Source organism: Ascaphus truei, chromosome 2 (genome assembly GCF_040206685.1).
Source record: "Ascaphus truei isolate aAscTru1 chromosome 2, aAscTru1.hap1, whole genome shotgun sequence".
In the NCBI taxonomy this organism is placed as follows: Eukaryota; Metazoa; Chordata; class Amphibia; order Anura; family Ascaphidae; genus Ascaphus; species Ascaphus truei.
In genome coordinates, this window is record NC_134484.1 from 331,831,774 (window position 1) to 331,850,105 (window position 18,332).

At 41.1% G+C, this 18,332-nt stretch overlaps 2 protein-coding genes across 9 annotated transcripts in view; both read right to left on the bottom strand.

The window, feature by feature from the left end:
- The window catches only part of LOC142487400 (amphiphysin-like), a 266,254-nt gene that overhangs the window by 18,147 nt on the left and 229,775 nt on the right, over nt 1-18,332 (bottom strand). For 6 of the 8 annotated variants that reach the window (XM_075586650.1, XM_075586649.1, XM_075586647.1 and 3 more), the window contains 6 exons: nt 16,461-16,484; nt 15,654-16,253; nt 7,740-7,772; nt 6,236-6,295; nt 4,892-5,014; nt 1,358-1,421 (listed from right to left, as the gene is read on the bottom strand). In XM_075586650.1, the coding sequence (XP_075442765.1) occupies nt 1,358-1,421; nt 4,892-5,014; nt 6,236-6,295; nt 7,740-7,772; nt 15,654-16,253; nt 16,461-16,484 (904 nt within the window). The remainder of the gene's footprint in view (nt 1-1,357; nt 1,422-4,891; nt 5,015-6,235; nt 6,296-7,739; nt 7,773-15,653; nt 16,254-16,460; nt 16,485-18,332) is intronic. The other 2 variants (XM_075586654.1, XM_075586653.1) reach the window with 1 other exon arrangement.
- LOC142487401 (uncharacterized) lies at nt 7,781-15,645 on the bottom strand. Its single transcript, XM_075586655.1, has one exon. It carries the CDS (start codon nt 15,624-15,626, stop codon nt 14,481-14,483), a length of 1,146 nt encoding a protein of 381 aa, XP_075442770.1. The 5' UTR covers nt 15,627-15,645; the 3' UTR covers nt 7,781-14,480.

Sequence of the window (18,332 nt, forward strand, 5' to 3'; positions counted from 1 at the left end):
GGCAACCTTTTATATGCTTGCCAGGCTGCCCCTACCATCGCAAAAGGCACCTATGTAACTGTGTAGCCTAATGTTCAGCAACATTTATGTATCATTTTAACAGTAGATCAATAAAGACAACTCTAGGTAATATTTCTTACTTAACTATGCGTTCAAAATGTAAGTAACTATAGTAATCCAGTATTATAAAAAAAACAAATATATATATTACCATGGAAGATCTATAAGGGCAGAGGAATAGGACATCAGACCCATTGAAAAAGAGCTTAATGTAAATATGTAGAATAAGGTGGTCCTTTTCATATGCATAGAATGTCGGGTGCCTCCGAAACCTGATCTGTCTCAGGTCCCCGAGGAGATGTTTGAAAACCACTGCCCTGTGCCATCCTGAAAATAGCAGAAGAGCACATATGTTGCCCTTGTGCCATTCTTGGAATGGAATGCCATGTTCAATCATTTCAGGGGATGATTGTTGCTGTGGAACTCTGCTAGAAACTGAATTACATTCTGGGTAGTGGAGGGAGGGACCAAGTGAGGGTAATTTGAGTTCAATAGCAGAGATCACATGATCCTGGCGCTAAAATGTTTATCACCTGTAAGTATAAATAAATATATCTACTATATATATAAACTAAAAAGCTCCAAAAATGTATGATGACAATGGCTAGAGTGTGAGTACCTTCATAAGGAAGGTCCCCTTCATGGTTCCCTTTTCTACTTTTGGAAGAAATGGTACTTTAGATTGTATTTGTCGATTATTGAACTAAGGTACTATATATACACTTTTGATATAAGAAAATATATGAGAGCCAGGAATACTTTCTTAAAAGTTATTACTATCAGAAAGTAAATAAAAAGAATGTAGAATCTTGTAAACTAAGCTGGACACTATCAGTGTAAGAAAAAAAACATAAAATGCTATTGCTAACGGTAAACAGTATTCAAAAGGCAGACACATTCAGTGGATAACTTGATCTTATTGTAGAGACATGGTGTCAGTAGGGATCAGCAGGAGTATAATGATTAATCACTTTGGTCAATAATCTAGTGAATGTAAATATATTTATCCACGTATATGATATGAGAATATAATTCAAATCAATCTCGTTGTCGTCGCAACATATGTATCTATGTGGTACCAAATTTTGTAAAACAGTCATGTTTGGCAATTCAATCATCTAATAATGCATTGTTTGTATCACAAAATATATAAAACCAGAAAAAAAGAGCCTCTAAAAATCTTTTCTTAATTTAAAAATTTTGTGTAATATTATGCGTCCAGCATGATACTCTATTAGTTCGAACCTACTGTATATTGTTTTGAAAACACAAAATATTGGAAGACAGATGTGGATACCTACCTCACCTCCCTCTATTTCAGCTTCGTCAATGTTCTTGGCTTCCTCCGCCGGTATTGTTTCCTTCATAAGAAGGAAACAGTGTAACATATATCCATCAGAACTGACCATCAAAAATGCATTGTGGAAATGTTTTAACAGAAATGACTAGATATGATGTGAAGGATTGATGGATGGCATGACGTTATTTAACTATGTTCATAGTGTGTGCATGGTTCAAATCCTGAAATAAAATGGTATAATGTCAATGTATTATTATAGTTAGTACTAGCTGAGAGACCCGGCGTTGCCCGGGATTAAAATTTACTGCTCCCTCCTCTCTCCACTCCCCCCGTCTCTTTTTCCGCTACCCCTGTCTCTTTCTCCGCTCCCCCTCTCTCTCCGCTCCCCCCCACCCTGCGCAGCTCCGGTCTCCCGCCCCCCCTGCGCAACTCCGGTCTCCTGCCCCCCCCTCTGCGCAGGTCTGGTCCACCCCCCGCGCAGCTCTGCCCCCCCCCCCTGTGCAGCTCTGGTCCGCCCCCTGCGCAGCTCTGCCCCCCCCCCTGCACAGCTCTGGTCCCCCCCCTGCACAGCAAACAGTGTCACATACACAGTGAGACACACACAGTGTCACACACACACTGTCACACACACACACCCGGCGTTGCCCGGGCTTAAAATTTCCCGCTCCCTCCTCTCCATTCCCCCTGTCTGTTTCTCCGCTCCCCCCTCTCTCTCCGCTCCTCCCCCCCCCCATGCGCTGCTCCGGTCCCCACCCTACAGTGTCCCACACACACAGTGTCACACACACACACAGTGTCACACACACACAGTGTCACACACACACACAGTGACACACACACACAGTGACACACACACACACACACACACACACACACACACACACACACACACACACACACACACACACAGTGACACATACACACAGTATCACACACACACACACACACACACACACACACACACACAGTGACACACACACAGTGTCACACACACACACACAGTGACACACCCACACACAGTGAGACTCACACACACACACTCACACTCTCCCATAAACACACACACACACACAGTGGACAGGAGGAGGGGTGTAGGGAGAGTGGAACATCTGGCGATCCGAACAGGCGGCTCCCCACCCCCCGCCAGCCGTGACTGCGCACCACCACCCCACCCCCCGCGCCCATCTCCCTCCCCATGCAGGCAAGCAAGGGAGCACCATGGGGAAGGGGACCAGAGGGAAGGGCATGTCCCACGTGACCGCAACTGCCCTGTTCCCCTCCACCCCCGCTGGCATGTCCCGCAGCGTGTGGTGGGTCACTGCGGGTGTGTGGGGGGGGGGGTGTTGTTGTTGCGCTTACCTCGGTCCCCATCCTGCATGACCCCCTGACGGTGTGCTGTATGGGTCTCCCTGTACCCCGCCTCCCATACCTGCAGGACCCCCTGATGCTGTGCTGTGAGGGAGACAGCACAGACACTACCCGCATGCTGCTGCTGGCCTGGGCTTGGGTGAGCCTGGTGGATTCCCTGGGGCACGACACTTTGCACTACAGCAAAGCCACGGGGAACAGCCATGTGCATCGCGTCCTGCAGAGCGTTGCACAGCCAGGGGAGGTGAGCTGCGGGTGGGGAGGTGATGGGGGGGAGCCGGCGAGGAGGTGAGCTGCGGGAGGCAGCAGGGATGTGAGCTGCGGGTGTGGTGGGGTTATGGGGGGGGGAGCCGGCGGGGAGGTGATCTGCAGGTGAGGGGGGGGTGATGGGGGGAGCCGGCGGGGAGGTGAGCTTGGGGGGTGATGGGTGGGGGGGTGATGGGGGGGAGCCGGCGGTTCGGGCCGCTGGGTGAAGAGGACAGTGGCCGGGTGGTTGTGCATGTGTGTGTGGCAGTTGGGTGAGGCCGAGGGGGAAGGTGAGCTGCGGGTGAGGAGGAGAAGAGAGTGGCAGTTGGGTGACGTCATAGAGCCACGCAGGCCAATGAGAGGCGTGCGGGGCAGGGATACGGACCAATCTGATTGGCCAGAGGCTGAGTGACAGACCCACAGACCAATCAGATTCACCACATCTAGTAACAATCTCACAAAATTCAATTTTATATATATAGATTATTATGTGATTGGTTTTGTTTGCAGTTTCTACTTTCTGTACTTTCCATCTTTCCATAAAGTTTTCTTGGTTTATGTAAAACTGCCTTTCCTAACTAAAATAAATGCCAAAGTGAAAGTCTTAAACATTGCTCCCTAATCTCTGCACCGTTGCGGACAGGCGGGCCACCCATTTCCTAAACTTTTGGTTTGAACCAACATTAATTCCAGAATGCAAAGTCTTTATGGACAGGTTATCACATCTAAAAGAGCCTCCTTCCTGTAGGGACACATTGGGGGAGGTGAAGATTTGTGGAATTAGTGTGTAACATTATTATTCTACAGTATGCGTATGCTTTCAGACTGATCTAGACATTTTGGGTGACTGCAATAAAACCTAGAGAGGGAGTGGAAATAACCCTTTTATATACTTTATTGTCTGCTTGCAAAACAGAATCTTAATTCAAATGTTCTCCCAATATTACAGATCTGTAAGTTACAGTAGAGGAGAGGGCGATATTATGCGTATTGAGGAGAGGGCGAGATGAAAAATGTAGGGGCGGCAAAAAGGGAGCCTAAGGGAGGCAAAATTGTAAATCCGCCCCTGAGCATAATTATACATTTACATTATTTGAATATTACCTCACTGTGCCAAAGAAATGTGTTCTTTTGGAACTTATTTTTACTTTTTTAATAAAGGCATACTGTATCTTTACAATACCATTTCAAATCATCGATGGCTGCCAGCATTACTGACATGGAAACCTCTACCGAGGTTTTCCTATGAAGATCATATACTGTGTTGTATTAATCCTTCTCCAGTGCTTCCTGTTCTTCTTGCTTAATTAGCCTCTTAAGGTGAAACAGTGTGTTCTTAACACCACACAGGGAAAACATACTGCATTGTCATTACAAATTATGTTGCCCTTTGAATAAAATAGAGATGAAACACAGTGTCCATAAAAGATAACCCAAGCACACTGTTTTCAATGATAGCCCTATATTTTTTTTATATAAGTACAGTAACAACTTCTTGCTAAAAGATAATTAAACAGCTTGTGTAAATGGAAAGAAAAACAGTTTATATAATGAGCGTTCAAAATCACTTCATAATTCCTTTCCTCCTCACATCTACTGTATATTAGACGATTATCTCATAGAATAAGGAACCCGGCAAGCTCCTGTTCCATAGTACCAACTCCACAGTGTCTCTTTCACATTGATAAAGATTATTGTTGGAAGGTTCTCCGGAAGTGTAGACGAGACAGGGGAATGATGCTTTGATTTACAAAATGTTATTATTATGGAGAAAAAGAAAAAACGTAACCATAGAATGCTCCATGTATTAATGGAGGCAGAGTTGCTGAAATCAGGGGATGAAACAAAATCACGGACTGATGTTCGGATTAAATAGTAATAAATGGGAAGTTGAGCTGGTGGTTATTGGAAACTCACCATTGGGGTCTCCTCTTCCAGCTCAATGTGTTCCTCAACTTTATTATCCTCAGCAGGAACATCCGAGATCGGCTGTGGCTCATCAGTCTTGGTTTCCACAGGAGCAGCTACATCTTGCTCCACCTAATTGTGTCATGACAAAAATATATACACTAAACATAAGATGTGCTGAAATTGCATTTGTTAATTAAACTTTAATGTGGCAAAGAAAACATTCAACTATAGTTCAAAACTGGGTTAGTTAAGTGCTAATATACTCCTTGGGTAAGTCAATCTTATGCTAATGGCAATATGCATTTGTATGTGTTTTTCGTTTTGGGCAGATATGAAGTAAAGCTTGATGAGGGACTGCATATTGTCATGTATTTGGGATTCTGACACATTATTGATAAAAGAGTAATAACCGGTATTTAAGCTTCTCTAGGCATTTTGAGCATGCAGTAGATTCACTACTCATTAACCACTTATTACAGTAGTTTATCAATATTTAGAATATTTGAACAGAAAATCTAACCTTGCCATTACACTCCACAAGTGCAAAACTCTCTTTTCAGAAATTATTAAGAAAATGGCAAATCTTCTACATACTGTATACCAGCGTTGTGCAAACTGTGGGGCTCGCCCCTGTGATTTTTTTTGGGGGGGGGGGTGCGGGCAGTTGCAGAGGTCCTTTGCTCTCCCCCCAGGCATTTAAATTAAATGCCGAGGGGCTGCGCGAGGACTCTGCAACCTCTACTTACCGAGGTTCAGCCGGCTCCAGGACGATTCGTAATCACTGAACCCAATACTGTACTTTAAGTATTACTATGGTGATCGTACGCAATGGTACTCATAGTCATTGGCACAGTGTCCCCAGATTACAAAGCAACAAATCTCCCTCTCTCTTATTAGAGATGTATAAAACATTTACATATTAGCTTTTGTGACAAATATCAAACACACCGTGCACATTTTGTGAAAACGTCAACATTCACAAGAAAAACAAAAAAGACAAAGCCAAGTGCCACAATCTCATTTAACAATTAAAAACTCACTTAAACGCAACCAGTACTGTACATCAAATTGTTGCTGCCAAAAGTTAGACATCACCATACAGTATCCATCATACTTTATATAGGTTTAGGATTTTAGGCAACTTTTGAGAACGCATGGGTGAATTCTGGAATATTTGTAAACGGTGGAGATTTTTTCAAACTAGTTAGTACTCTAGTTCTCCAACTTGTGTTAAGATTTTGCATTGAATCCATTCACAAAGCCCCTTCACACCTCTCAAATAGTGGTCTGTAGTCCTGACCATAGGAGTATTATGGAAATTAAAACATTTAAATTGATTAGACAACTCACCGTCTTATCACCACCACTTTGTTCAGATTGCATCGTTAACTGAGATGTGGAAGCATCCGGCTGTACATTAAAGTGGATACAAATGAAAATCAGAATAGAGTACTGTATGTTAATACATTTTTTCCTGAAACAGTACTATATGTTGTTAATATGTACTGTACATCTAATATTAATAATTAGTAAAAAAAAATTCTTTCCATTCTTTCTGTCTCATATTTCAGGTTCTCTGCCAATAGTGGCTGCTGACGGTGATGCATAGGTTCGAATGAAGGTAGGCAAATGTCACTTTTAAAAGTCAATCCGTGAATAAGCGCCATATTCACAGCAAATTCGAATGTTGGCAAATAATTCCAGCCATCTATAATAGCCATAACCATATAACAAATATTAAAATGCTAGTCAAAGTCTTACATAGATAAGTACTCTAACTTGGGCTAAGACTTTAAAATGTCTTTGTTTTAGAAGAGAGAAAGAAAAAAATTGTTTGGCTTCACTACCCTCTAACACAAGCCAAACTGCAATATTACGATGCAATACTATCATTATGGTTATTACTAAAGATGGCAATAGGGACAGGCACAAAACATGAAATCATAACAGTGCTGTGCATTTTGCCATTACTTACATTTATGTTTTGCGTAAAAAGAAGAAGCTGTGATTACTAATCTATAGCGATCCTAATCATTAAGGGTCCGATTCAATATACTCCGAAGTTGCTGTTCGCACCATTATGGGCTGAAAATACCCCCTGACTGAGTTTTCAGCTGCTTTGAAGTATATTGAATTACCCCCTTAATAATCAATTTCAGGCTGAGAAAATATTTTTTGTTAGAATACTTTGCTTTAAAATATAAGCTTATTACTTTGAAGAACATACTGTAGTGCCGACGGTTATTCTAAAACAAATCAGTGGCAATTACCAAAAAGACCCAGCTACATGCTGGGTACATGCTGCAACATTTCAGTGACATTTATGCAGAGACTAATGGCCCATCGAATTAACAGCGGAGGTCAAACTGAATGGACTGCCAGGGACCCCTGCTGTGTTAATCCGATGGGCCATTAGCCTCTGCAGAAATGTCACTGAAATGTACCCAGCATGTACCTGGCCAGTTTAAGGCAAGTTGAAGGCAAGTTTTAGAATACTCGTTGGCTCGTCTGTAACATCTGGTCCGTTTTCTTTGCAGTAGTCATTAGAATAGAGCTGCTAGGAGGATGACTTACTCTTACTGTATAGAAAACGGATTTGAATGTTTGGATGAGGTTCAGTGCTAACGCTATTCTGCTTATATGATATTCTGTTGTGAAGAACGTATAGTACCAATGTAACAAAATGACACATTTAGCCCACAATTTCTATATCCACTTTATATTCATAGAAATTAGTAAAAAAAAAAAAAAAAAGTGCCAACCAATATTTCCATCACTCATCAATATATCATAACTTTCCCCATGTTTTTCGGCATTTTATGAGATTTTAAATGAACTTTCAACAATGTCTTACCTGTGTGAATCCATTAAATGCACTGCTGGATGCCTAGATGACATTAGATATATAAAAAAATATAGAATTTAAGATTCCACTGCCAAAGCACCATGGCAAATTACTGTACAAGCGATAAAAGACAGAAGGTGAAAAATAACTGAAGGGTTTAGAGGAATATCTAATAGGCTCTAACAGGCTACAAAATTAGAAACATGAACATATGTCTGCATGAAAGCTTGATAATGTATTGCAGGGAACGGCTTACAGCTGGGTAACCTCCAAAAATGCTCTATTATTTAATCCCTTTCATCTGATCAAATATAATATAGCTCTCATAAGGATGTCATATGGGATTACCAGGCTGGCTTCACTAATTTGTTTGGGGCAGATGTGTGATTCTGTACAGTATGTTGTTAACCACCACTGCTATTGTTTACTGTGCCATCCTCTCCTTTTTTTTGTTTAGCATGTTCTTGTATAGCGCTGTTAGATTTTTCCGTAGCTCTTTACAGAGACATTTAAAACTTTACTTTAAAACTTATGGCATCAAGACGTGTTTAAAAGAAAGCATCTCTTTCTAGATTGGTAGATCCATTAACTACTGTATAACAAACCTCCGACTACATTGTTTAAGCAAGATGTGCCAAGAATACCTAGTATCTGTAAATGTACCAGCTTTTTTAGAATCAGCCATTAAAATGTCATTTTATTAAGTTCTCTACCATGTCTTACTGACAGTATTATTTAAAATTAACAGTGTGTAAGGAAGTTAGTTCATATTAACCAGAGTACATGGCAAATACTGCAATTTACTTCTTTCAATATAGTTTGTTGACTTCAGAGAAGTTTTGGGCATAAATGTGCAACTTTGTCAAATGATTTTTTTAATAAAAATATAACATTAATGGAAGAATGCTGTATGTTAAACTTGTATTTTTTTCAATATTTTCCTAATTATAAATAGTGCATTTAGAGTCTTTTCTAAATCTTCTCTATATATGCTGTAACAAACAATTGCTTCTGGGAATCAATTGCTCTACTACCTGGGATTTTGGTGACTTGCACCTCGCAGATTCAAAAATAAACGACGTAAAAAAATCTCTTCCTTTTATAAAACTACAATGCCTTAAGATGCAAATCAGGTTGATAAGTACCCATAATCTATGTAACTACTGTACCCTGCAACAACATTGAGATCTTTTGGAAGACTGTGAAACTTTGATTCCCTTAGCAAACAAGCTGTTAAAGCTTGAAGTAGCACAGAGTACTATGTGAATCTATCCAAAATGCAATTGCAAAAGTTTTTGCGTTTTCTCCCCAAATTAGATTCCTTGCGAAACATTTCGCCAAGGGTTAATAAAGTCACCAAATTAGTACGCGTTTAGGAAAATATCGCTAGTCAGTGAGCGAATCATGGTACGTGTCCCTATTGTAGTCTCGGCATTAAGTGAATCTAGCGATTTTCACTAATTAGCATATTAATTGAAATTGCAATGCACATTGACTTACAGCATTGTAGGCCCAGATCCACAGAACTCCATTATTTACTTAACGATGTGCTAACATTGTTAAGGTTAACGGGGATCTTCAAAGCCCTTAAAATTTGCATTAGGCCTATCTTATTTCAAAGATTGCCTGACATCCATTTAACAGCGGTTAGTATTAATGATATGCAAAAGAGGTGTGGAAAACCTCAACGCATATCCACAGTAAGCCGTTAAAGTTAACGCGGGAAATAACACCATTTTTTTTAGGTCACAGCTAAACCTGATGTCAAGTCGCAGCAACATTTAGGGCCTTGTCTAGGCTGCTGAAGTGGACCACTTTGGCATCCTACTGTATATTGCCGTAGCAATATAGAAAGTTGAAGTGAATACCCTCGACCTAGGTCAAAACACCCCCAACACCACGATGTTGAATGGTTGGACTTTGGAGGGGGTAAACAGTGTATATATACTACTCTGGCAATGACACCACCAGACGGCGAGGAGTGGGCTTTATCGTGAACAAGAAAATTGCCAAAGCCACCGAGAGTTATTGGACACTCAGCGACCGAATAATGGTCATCCGAATCAGAGGGAAACCTTGTGACATCACGGTACTGCAAATATACTCTCCAACAGCAGACACACCTGAAGAGGAAATGGAAGAGTTCTATGGCAAACTTCAGGATGCCCTAAGCCAAACACCCAATAAGGACATTATCTACATTATTGGTGATTTCAACTCCACGTGGGAACTATGGCAGAACCCAAAATCATTGGAAGATTCGGTTTAGAAGTGCGGAACGAGGCAGGAGACCGAGTGGTTCAATTCTGTCAAGAACACCGACTAACGATCACCAACACTTTGTTTCGAACAACTCCAATGGCGGCTGTACTCCTGGACATCACCTAGTGGAGGACACAGAAACCAAATTGACTACATCCTTCGTCAAACAAAGTGTCCGAGCTTGATCTTGGCTGGGAAGACATACCCTGGTGCTGATTGCGGATCAGATCACCAACTGCTGGTAGCCACAGTCAAACTCAGATTCTGCAACACCAAACACATGGCAGCCGCAAAGAAATTCAACACAGAAAAGATCAGCCCCAGCTACACAGTCGAAGTAAAGAACAGATTCGACCTCCTCGCTACAGAACAAAGGCACCCAGACAAGCTGTGGGAAGAAGTGAAAGCATGCGTTATTGAAACAGCCTTAGAACATGCCTGTACAAGAAACCATCAAAATCAGCCAAGTCGATTTCCGATTTGACCATCAGCATCGCAGAAGTGAGAAGGAAGGCCAAAGCTACTGGGAACCAAGAAGATTTCAGAAGGCTGAATGCAGAATTCCAAAGAGAGTCCAGAAAGGACAAAGAGAACTAGTGGAATGAACAGTGCCAGAAGATGGAGGAAGCGTGCAGGAAAGGTCATACGCAAGAACTCTACACCCACGTGAAGAGGGCACAGTGAACATTCAAGGCTCGGAATGCAACAGTTCGTGGGAGCAATGGCCAGGAATTGTATGACCAGCAAGCAATACGCAAGCGATGGAAAGAATGCACAAAGATGTTATACGAAAGTGAACATCAGAACCATCCAGCGGAGGACAATGAGACACTGCAACTGGAGCCAGATATCCTGGAGGAAGAAGTCATATGGACAAGGAAGCAATTGGCCTAATCAAAAAGCCCCAGGAATCGATGGCATACCAGCAGAATTACTCAAGCCCATACCAGCGCCAGCATTAACAGTGTTATGTCAACGCATATGGAGCACGTGTGAGCGGCCGAAAGAATGGAAAAGCAGTATTCATCCCAATTCTGAAGAAGGGTGACATGAAGGATTGCTTGAATTACCGCACAATAGCCTTGATACCACACGCAAGTAAAATCCTTCTGAAGATTATCCAACAACGCTTGATTATAACCGTCGATGGAGAAATGCCAAATGTGCAAGCTGGCTTCAGGAAAAGCAGAGGCACTCGTGATCACATCACAACACCTGATCAAACTCATAAGATCACTCTATCAAGATCATGAAGCTACAGACTGAACGCTATAAGGAGACACGGATTGGTTCAAGATCGGAAAGGGCACACGCCAAGAATGCATCCTATCACCACCAGCTTTCAACATGTATGCAGAAGCTGTCACGTGGTGAATAGGCCTGATGAGTCCAAGATTGGCATGAAAATAGGCGGCAGAAACATCAACAACTCCGCTACGCTGACGATACCACCCTGCTGGCTGAAAACAAGAAGGATCTTGAACTTCTGATCATGAAAGTCAAAGAAGAAAGTGAGAAGGTTGGACTGCGCCTGAACATTAAGAAGACAAAGATCATGACAACAGCAAAAAATCAGAATGTTAATATCAAGATCAACAATGAAGAAATTGGTGGTTAAAGATTTCATCTTTCTTGGCTCCAAAATTGATCGCGATGGCGACTGCACCCCTGAGATCAAGAGGAAGAAATGAGATGGTCAGTATGAACAACATCTGGAAGAGTAAAGACATCAGCCTGGCAACTAAATGCAGATTGGTCAGTGCGATCATTTTCCCAATAGCAACGTATGGCTGCAAAACCTGGACTCTGAGAAAGGCAGACAGGCAAAATATCGATGCATTTGAAATGTGGTGCTGGAGACGTCTGCTACGCATTCCATGGACAGCCAGAATAATGAACCAAGCAGTTCTGGAACGGATCAAACTACTTTGGTCACATTATGCGAAGCAAGTCGCTTGAGAAGGATGTGATGCTTGGAATGATCGGTGGGAAAAGAGAAAGAGGCCGCCCAAGAACTCGCTGGCTAGATACGATCAAGAAAGATACTGGACTGAACAAAGCAGAATTGAAAGAAGCCGTGAGAGACCGGAAGACATGGCGATCACTGATCCATAGAGTGGCCGAGAGTCGTTACTCGACTGAACGGATAAGGAAGGAAGAAACACTGTTTACACACACAGAAAGCAAACATTTAAAAGACTGTAAATAACCAACTGAGTTTCAGTGGGGCAAACTAGACTCTCCTAAAGGTACTGTGCCTGAAAAAAATCTTGGTTTTATACCATCCTAGTGGATATCTACAATCTTCAGTACAATGGGCCCCCTGGTACCAATCTCCCCGAAAGGGCTAATGCCCAACCATAAAAAATAAATTTGGCCAAAAAACATTGGTAAAAGTTAAAAACCCATAAAAATGGAGGACAAAAACAACCAAAAGAAAAAAAAAACAGAAAAATATCAAATCAAAATCAATCCAAGCCTACTTCTAATCTGAGGTCATCCATGACTTGGTGAGGGATCCTCATCTTGACCAATGCCCTCAATCCCCAGTTGATTGTAGTCTTTGTCTGAATTTCTTCTTTTCTTCTTTGGTCTTCTGTTCCTCTAGACGTCTTCTTTACTTCAATCACCCATTGTCTCTGCTACAACTTCCTGTCTTCTGTTAGAGCCCAGGCCTGGCATCACATCTCACAGCAACCAATCAGATTGCTTGCTATAACATGTGATTGCCGCCATTACATTTGAAGCTTCCCTGGTTGGCAAACTTTGTGATATTATCACTAATGTCATCACTAATGAGCAACAATTACATGTTACAGCGAACAATATGATTGATTGCTGTAACATGTGATGCCATGACTGATCTTCTGTGACAGTCCTAGTCCCTATTAAAGGTCAACGTTTTCACAGAGGACAGGAAGTTGTAGCAGAGTACTCATCAGGTGGCTGAATAAAGAAGATAGATGACGTCTAGATTAAGAATGAAGTAAAGATTAATAAAATAAGAAATACTTACCGAAGACTCCTCAACTGAGGATCAAGGGACTCGGCAAGATGAAGATCCCTCATCACCAGGCCGTGGATAACCTCGGATTACAAGTAGGCTTTCGGGCCTGAATTGATTTAGATTTCGAATGTGTATATTTTTATATATTTCTGTTTAAATTTCATTTTTTTTTTTTTTTTTTTAACTTTTTTATGGTTTTTGGCCATTGGGCCTGTGGATTTTTTTTTCATGGTTTGCCATTGACTCTGTTCTGGGAAGCCCATTGCCCTGAAGATGGTGGCCATCTACTACAATGGGGTAAATCCAAGATTTTTTCAGGTACCAATTGTGGTTACCTAGGCTCTCCTTAAGTTACTGTAGAAGTGTAGATTGTGTTTCATGTTGGCCCTATTAGCCACCTTTGGCTACTAGAGATAATGGCAAGTACTGTAAATGGGGCATTAGGTTTGTTGGGGGGGGGCAGGGGTAGAGGTTGGTTCATCGGGATAGGTGCCCAGGGAGGGAGGTTCGGCTACCCAGGGATATTAAAGGGGGAAGTTAACCTCTTGTATGTCACAGCAGTTGTAACTCTATGCCATACAATGGTTAGTTAGGGTGTTTGTATTAACTCTTTGTCAACCTAAGTGACTATGAAGACATGCATAATATGGCCACTAAAGTTTCTAAGGGGTTAATATTTTTTTTTCAAGCACATGCCAGAGATATATTGCATTGCAATATATATCTGGCATCTTCATTAGAATATGGATAACGAGAGCCAGCAGTACTAGCAGCTAGCGAAGGGGTTTCTAATTCCGACGTTAGCCATATTCTAATGTTTTTGCATATAATTTATCTTTGTGGATCTCCATTAAACTCGGGGAAACTAACATCCATTATCAATTTTGATAACGGGCCATTAGGAGACCTGATTTAACCGAGTTCTGTGGATCTGGCCCCTAGGGCTTAGGTGATTGATTGCGAAGGTTGTGAACTCTGACAAGGTCAACATTTTATTTTTAGGATAAAAAAAGGGCACATTTTGCCTGGTTCGCGACCATGCATGAAAAATGTATGCATCTCTAGCACAGTGTTTCTAGAAGAGGCAATTATTTTCTTAAAACCTGCAATACCTTTTAATGAACAAATATTCTAGTTCTTTATAGCTGTATTTGTTCATGAGCTTTACATGCCCATTACAAGGCTTCACAAGATACAAAGAAGCTCAGCTTCTTTGGGGCCATAGACAATTCCTCTTTTATAATATAATAATATTGGGATTAAGTAAAAAATGTACCAAGCAGTGCTTAGTCCTAAAACACCTTGTGGTCCATTTAAGTGAACAAGTGGTGTCTTATGGCACCTAAGGTGTCTTGTGGCTTAGTACCGCTCTAGTCCTAAATGTCATATTGACGACACTCTTGCAGGGATCTACAAAGGAAATAAGCAATGGGCAGGGTGTGAAGCACAGGGTCAAATAGAATTGAAGGATTTTTTTTTATCTAGACTAGACTACACACTGGGGAAAGCAGAGATACCTCTTCTTTCTCAGCCTCTACATCGTGGTATAGTAATCCGTATCGCCGATTAGCAATTTCATCTTCCGATAAATCTGAGCTGTTGGTCTCATTGTCTTTGTGGCTAGATGAACTCTCAGTGCTAGCATTTCTGGAGCTTTCCACATGAAATAGAGCTTGGGGCCTATCAGCTTCTTGTTTTGTTTCTAGGCAGTTACTGCCTTTCTGATTAATGGACAAGGCTTTAAGCAAGGGTGCCTCTTGTGTCTCATGGTCAGTAGTAACCAATGTATGTCTTAGGTTGTTGTCTAAACTAAAAGTGTCTTGTGAGTACCAAATAACATTACATTTTACTGAGTTCTGGTCAATACTATTTTCTTCAGTGCTGTAGGAAAATTCATGTGTTTGGCTATCTGTCAGATATGACTCTCCCCATGAATCACTGGTACATGTTGGTTCCCAGTTATCTGACCATATCTGGTCTGTATCTGCACCAAAAGTATTATTAAATCCACTCCTTGAAATACTGTCCTCTTTATTTAATATTTCTGCTTGATCTAAAAGCCTGTGCTCTATGTTGTCAGGGTAATGGTCACTTCTGGTTGTGTTTTCGGTATCACCTGGATCTGGAAATAAGGCAGCTTTGTTTTCAACGAGCATATGCATATCCGAATACATATTGCAAGTGCTGCTATTTTTGAGAATGCTAAAATTGATGTCTTCAATTTCATTAACAGGATCCTTTGTCCTGAAAAATGTGCTTTTACTGTTTACTGTGTCAATATGTGTAAGCTGTTCCTTATCAAGCTCAGTCACCAGTTCTTTACATGTGATTTCCCTGTGCTGTTGTGCTGTTTTGCCTAGAACAAAATCATCAGTTCCATGGCTTGACTTAGATGTGCATGTTGTGACAGTGTCCTCATCAAGTGCCTGACTTATGTAATTCTCTGGGCATTTCATAATTTTTATTGTATCTGATCCATCTTCCAACCCTAATGTCTTTAAAGATTTTTCATCCCGTCCACTTATCTCTCTCATGTCATCTAAGCTTGAATCGTTTTTTATCTGCAATCTTAAATCAATAGAATCAACCATTTCAGTATGAGGAGTATATTTAATTAGCCCCAACATACACTCTGGGTTTACTGCAATGTCTACCTCAGTGTCGTCCATGTCTTCAACGTCTTCATTGGCTGAGCGTTCAAGGTGATCTACCTCATGCATTTCTTTGTCATCAGGATTGTATTCTTTAAACTCTTCTTCATTATCTATTTCTGTGATGTTTGCAACTGTGGTTTCTGACTTGTCACATACACCAAGACCTACTGCCAAAGTGCATTCTTTCCTTTCCTCATTGTCTTCATTTTCAACTTCCTCCAGAAAGCTATCATCACTCATGATTATAATCTCCTGACTTGATGTTATTTCTATTGACTGACCAATTTCCCTGTCTTCCCATGTGATATTTCTACTGTCCATTTGGTACTCCTTTTCTTGTATGTCAGACCCCGGTAAATAGACTTCCTGCCCACATACAGAATCTGTGCTAGTGGTTTGCTCTTCATGAGCAATGAGATGAGAATCTACATCATGAGCAGTGGCAGTAGCCTCCTGCCTACGTTTGGCTGTGCTACTCTCTAGGTTCCAGCTTTCTGAACCTATGTCAGATTGAGATATGTTTAAATCTTCTGCTGAACCACAACTTTGGGTTTCAGCTATGACCAGGTTATATAATGAAAGACTTTTTGATGAGTCGGGCTTTATGCAGACAGAGAAGCAAAAAAAGATAAAAAGAAAAAAAATTGGAAATTATGAGAAAACAGAAAAACAGTAAGGTAAATACCATATAACAGAAAGGGACAGCATTATTTTAATGAGCAATATGAGGTGTAATTTTTTAAAAAGGGGTATAAAAGTAACAAACTTTTTTTATTTAGAAAATCATAATGTGGAAGATATACTTACTGGCTGCACTAGTTCATTGTTTGTCTGTATGGAAGGAAAAGACAGCTTTATAAGTAATAAAGAGAAAACAGATGGCACAAACAATTTCATGTGGTACGTACATGATGATGTTACTAAATATAATGTATGACAAATATTCCCACTGTACAAAAGGAGGCGAAGAACCTCCTTTAAGCAGGGAACATACTTATTTCTCCAAAACTGCAACTGATTCCAAAATTAGCTCATTGCAGAAGAAAAATAATTATTGTTTCCTCCATTAGCCATCAAATGCCATATCTGATTTTATATATATATATATATATATATATATATCAGATAACACGGCGCTGCGCTGGCACACAGAGAGGCTGCGTGCAGTTTAACAGCGTGTGAAGAACCTGAAAAAGCTGTGACTGTGGCGGAGTGTCCCCCATCCTGATTATGGTAGCCGGATTTACTATCATTGGTGGACTCCACACCTTCTGCTCTGGAGGTTTATTTCAGCTGGAGTATTTCTGAATGTGGGATTAAGTTGGAGTCACCTACGGGTCACTTACTGTATACCATCAGTATCCTAGGAGGACATTTCAGGACACCTACGATGTATATACAGATTTATTAACCCTCAAGGTTATTCCTCTATTCTAATTGGACACAGCATTCACCAACTTCCTTTTATTATATTTCAATCGAGTTTTCCATATATATTCATGGTCAGTGTCTGATGTGCATTTATTAAATTGTATTCATTTTTAAGGTTTATAGGATTGTGCGCTCATCCTTTTGTTGCTATTTTCATGTGTATTAGGGATTGGTTAGTCCTTGACTAGCTGCCGTTTCCTATTGTTTTAATGTATTCCCCACTCCTGCCTTAGCCCCATCTACACTAGATTCATTATTAGTTATTGTGCACCATTAATATATTGTATATTTTATTGTGCGCTGGTTTCATTTTTGTTTTTTTGTTGTTATATATATATATTTACTGTAGGGACTATTTATAAGAAGAGCAATTGGACATACATAATAAATGTAGAGGTATCTTTACCGTGTTAGTCGAGCTTAAATAAAAGCATTTAGTTAGCCACAGAACGGTATCGTCTATTCGTTTTCGCTTATATATATGTATGTCCAATTACTCTTACTTCTTATAAATAGCCCATATATTATATGGTTTATGTACTTGCTATACCATGCACGGTAATCTCTGCCTGGTCTTATTACAGCAGTGATTTCCAACCTTTTTTGTTTGGAGGAACCCTTGAAGTATTTCGAAAAATCTCGGGGAACCCCTATCTGGCTGACACATATTAGGTTCGACAGGGTCAGTCACAACATTTCACACCTCACGAGCCACCTCTATTTCCCACCCTTTACCCATGTTTTTCTCTCCCATCCATCTCACTAACTCTCCCCCCTCCCGCCTCGCATGTATTTATCCCTTGCGTCTCACTCTTATTCCCTCTTTTCCTCACTCACTCCCTCCCGCCCCCTCTCTTCTCTCACTCGTCCCTACCTTCCGTCAATTACCCCACTCTCTCTCAACCCACCCTACAAAATACATACCAAAAAACCCCACCCCCAGGTGGGGGGTAGGGGGGTCTGTGGTCCATAGGAGGAACCCCTGAGACTGCTTCAAGGAGCCCCAGGGTTCCCTGGTTGGGAATCACTGTATTATAGTGTACAGTATATGTACTATACAGTAGCTAGACTGATTTCGTGAGTCAGCAACTACAGTATCTTTGTGACCAATATATGTGGGTGAGAATAAAGGAAAAGTTGCTCTGGGTCAGTTGATCATAAAAATGAACCACTTTTGAGTTTGATGCGTTGTCGCCTAGGTTCTTTTCTGATTCTCATTGTGCAGATCTGCTTGGTCTTATTGGTTTC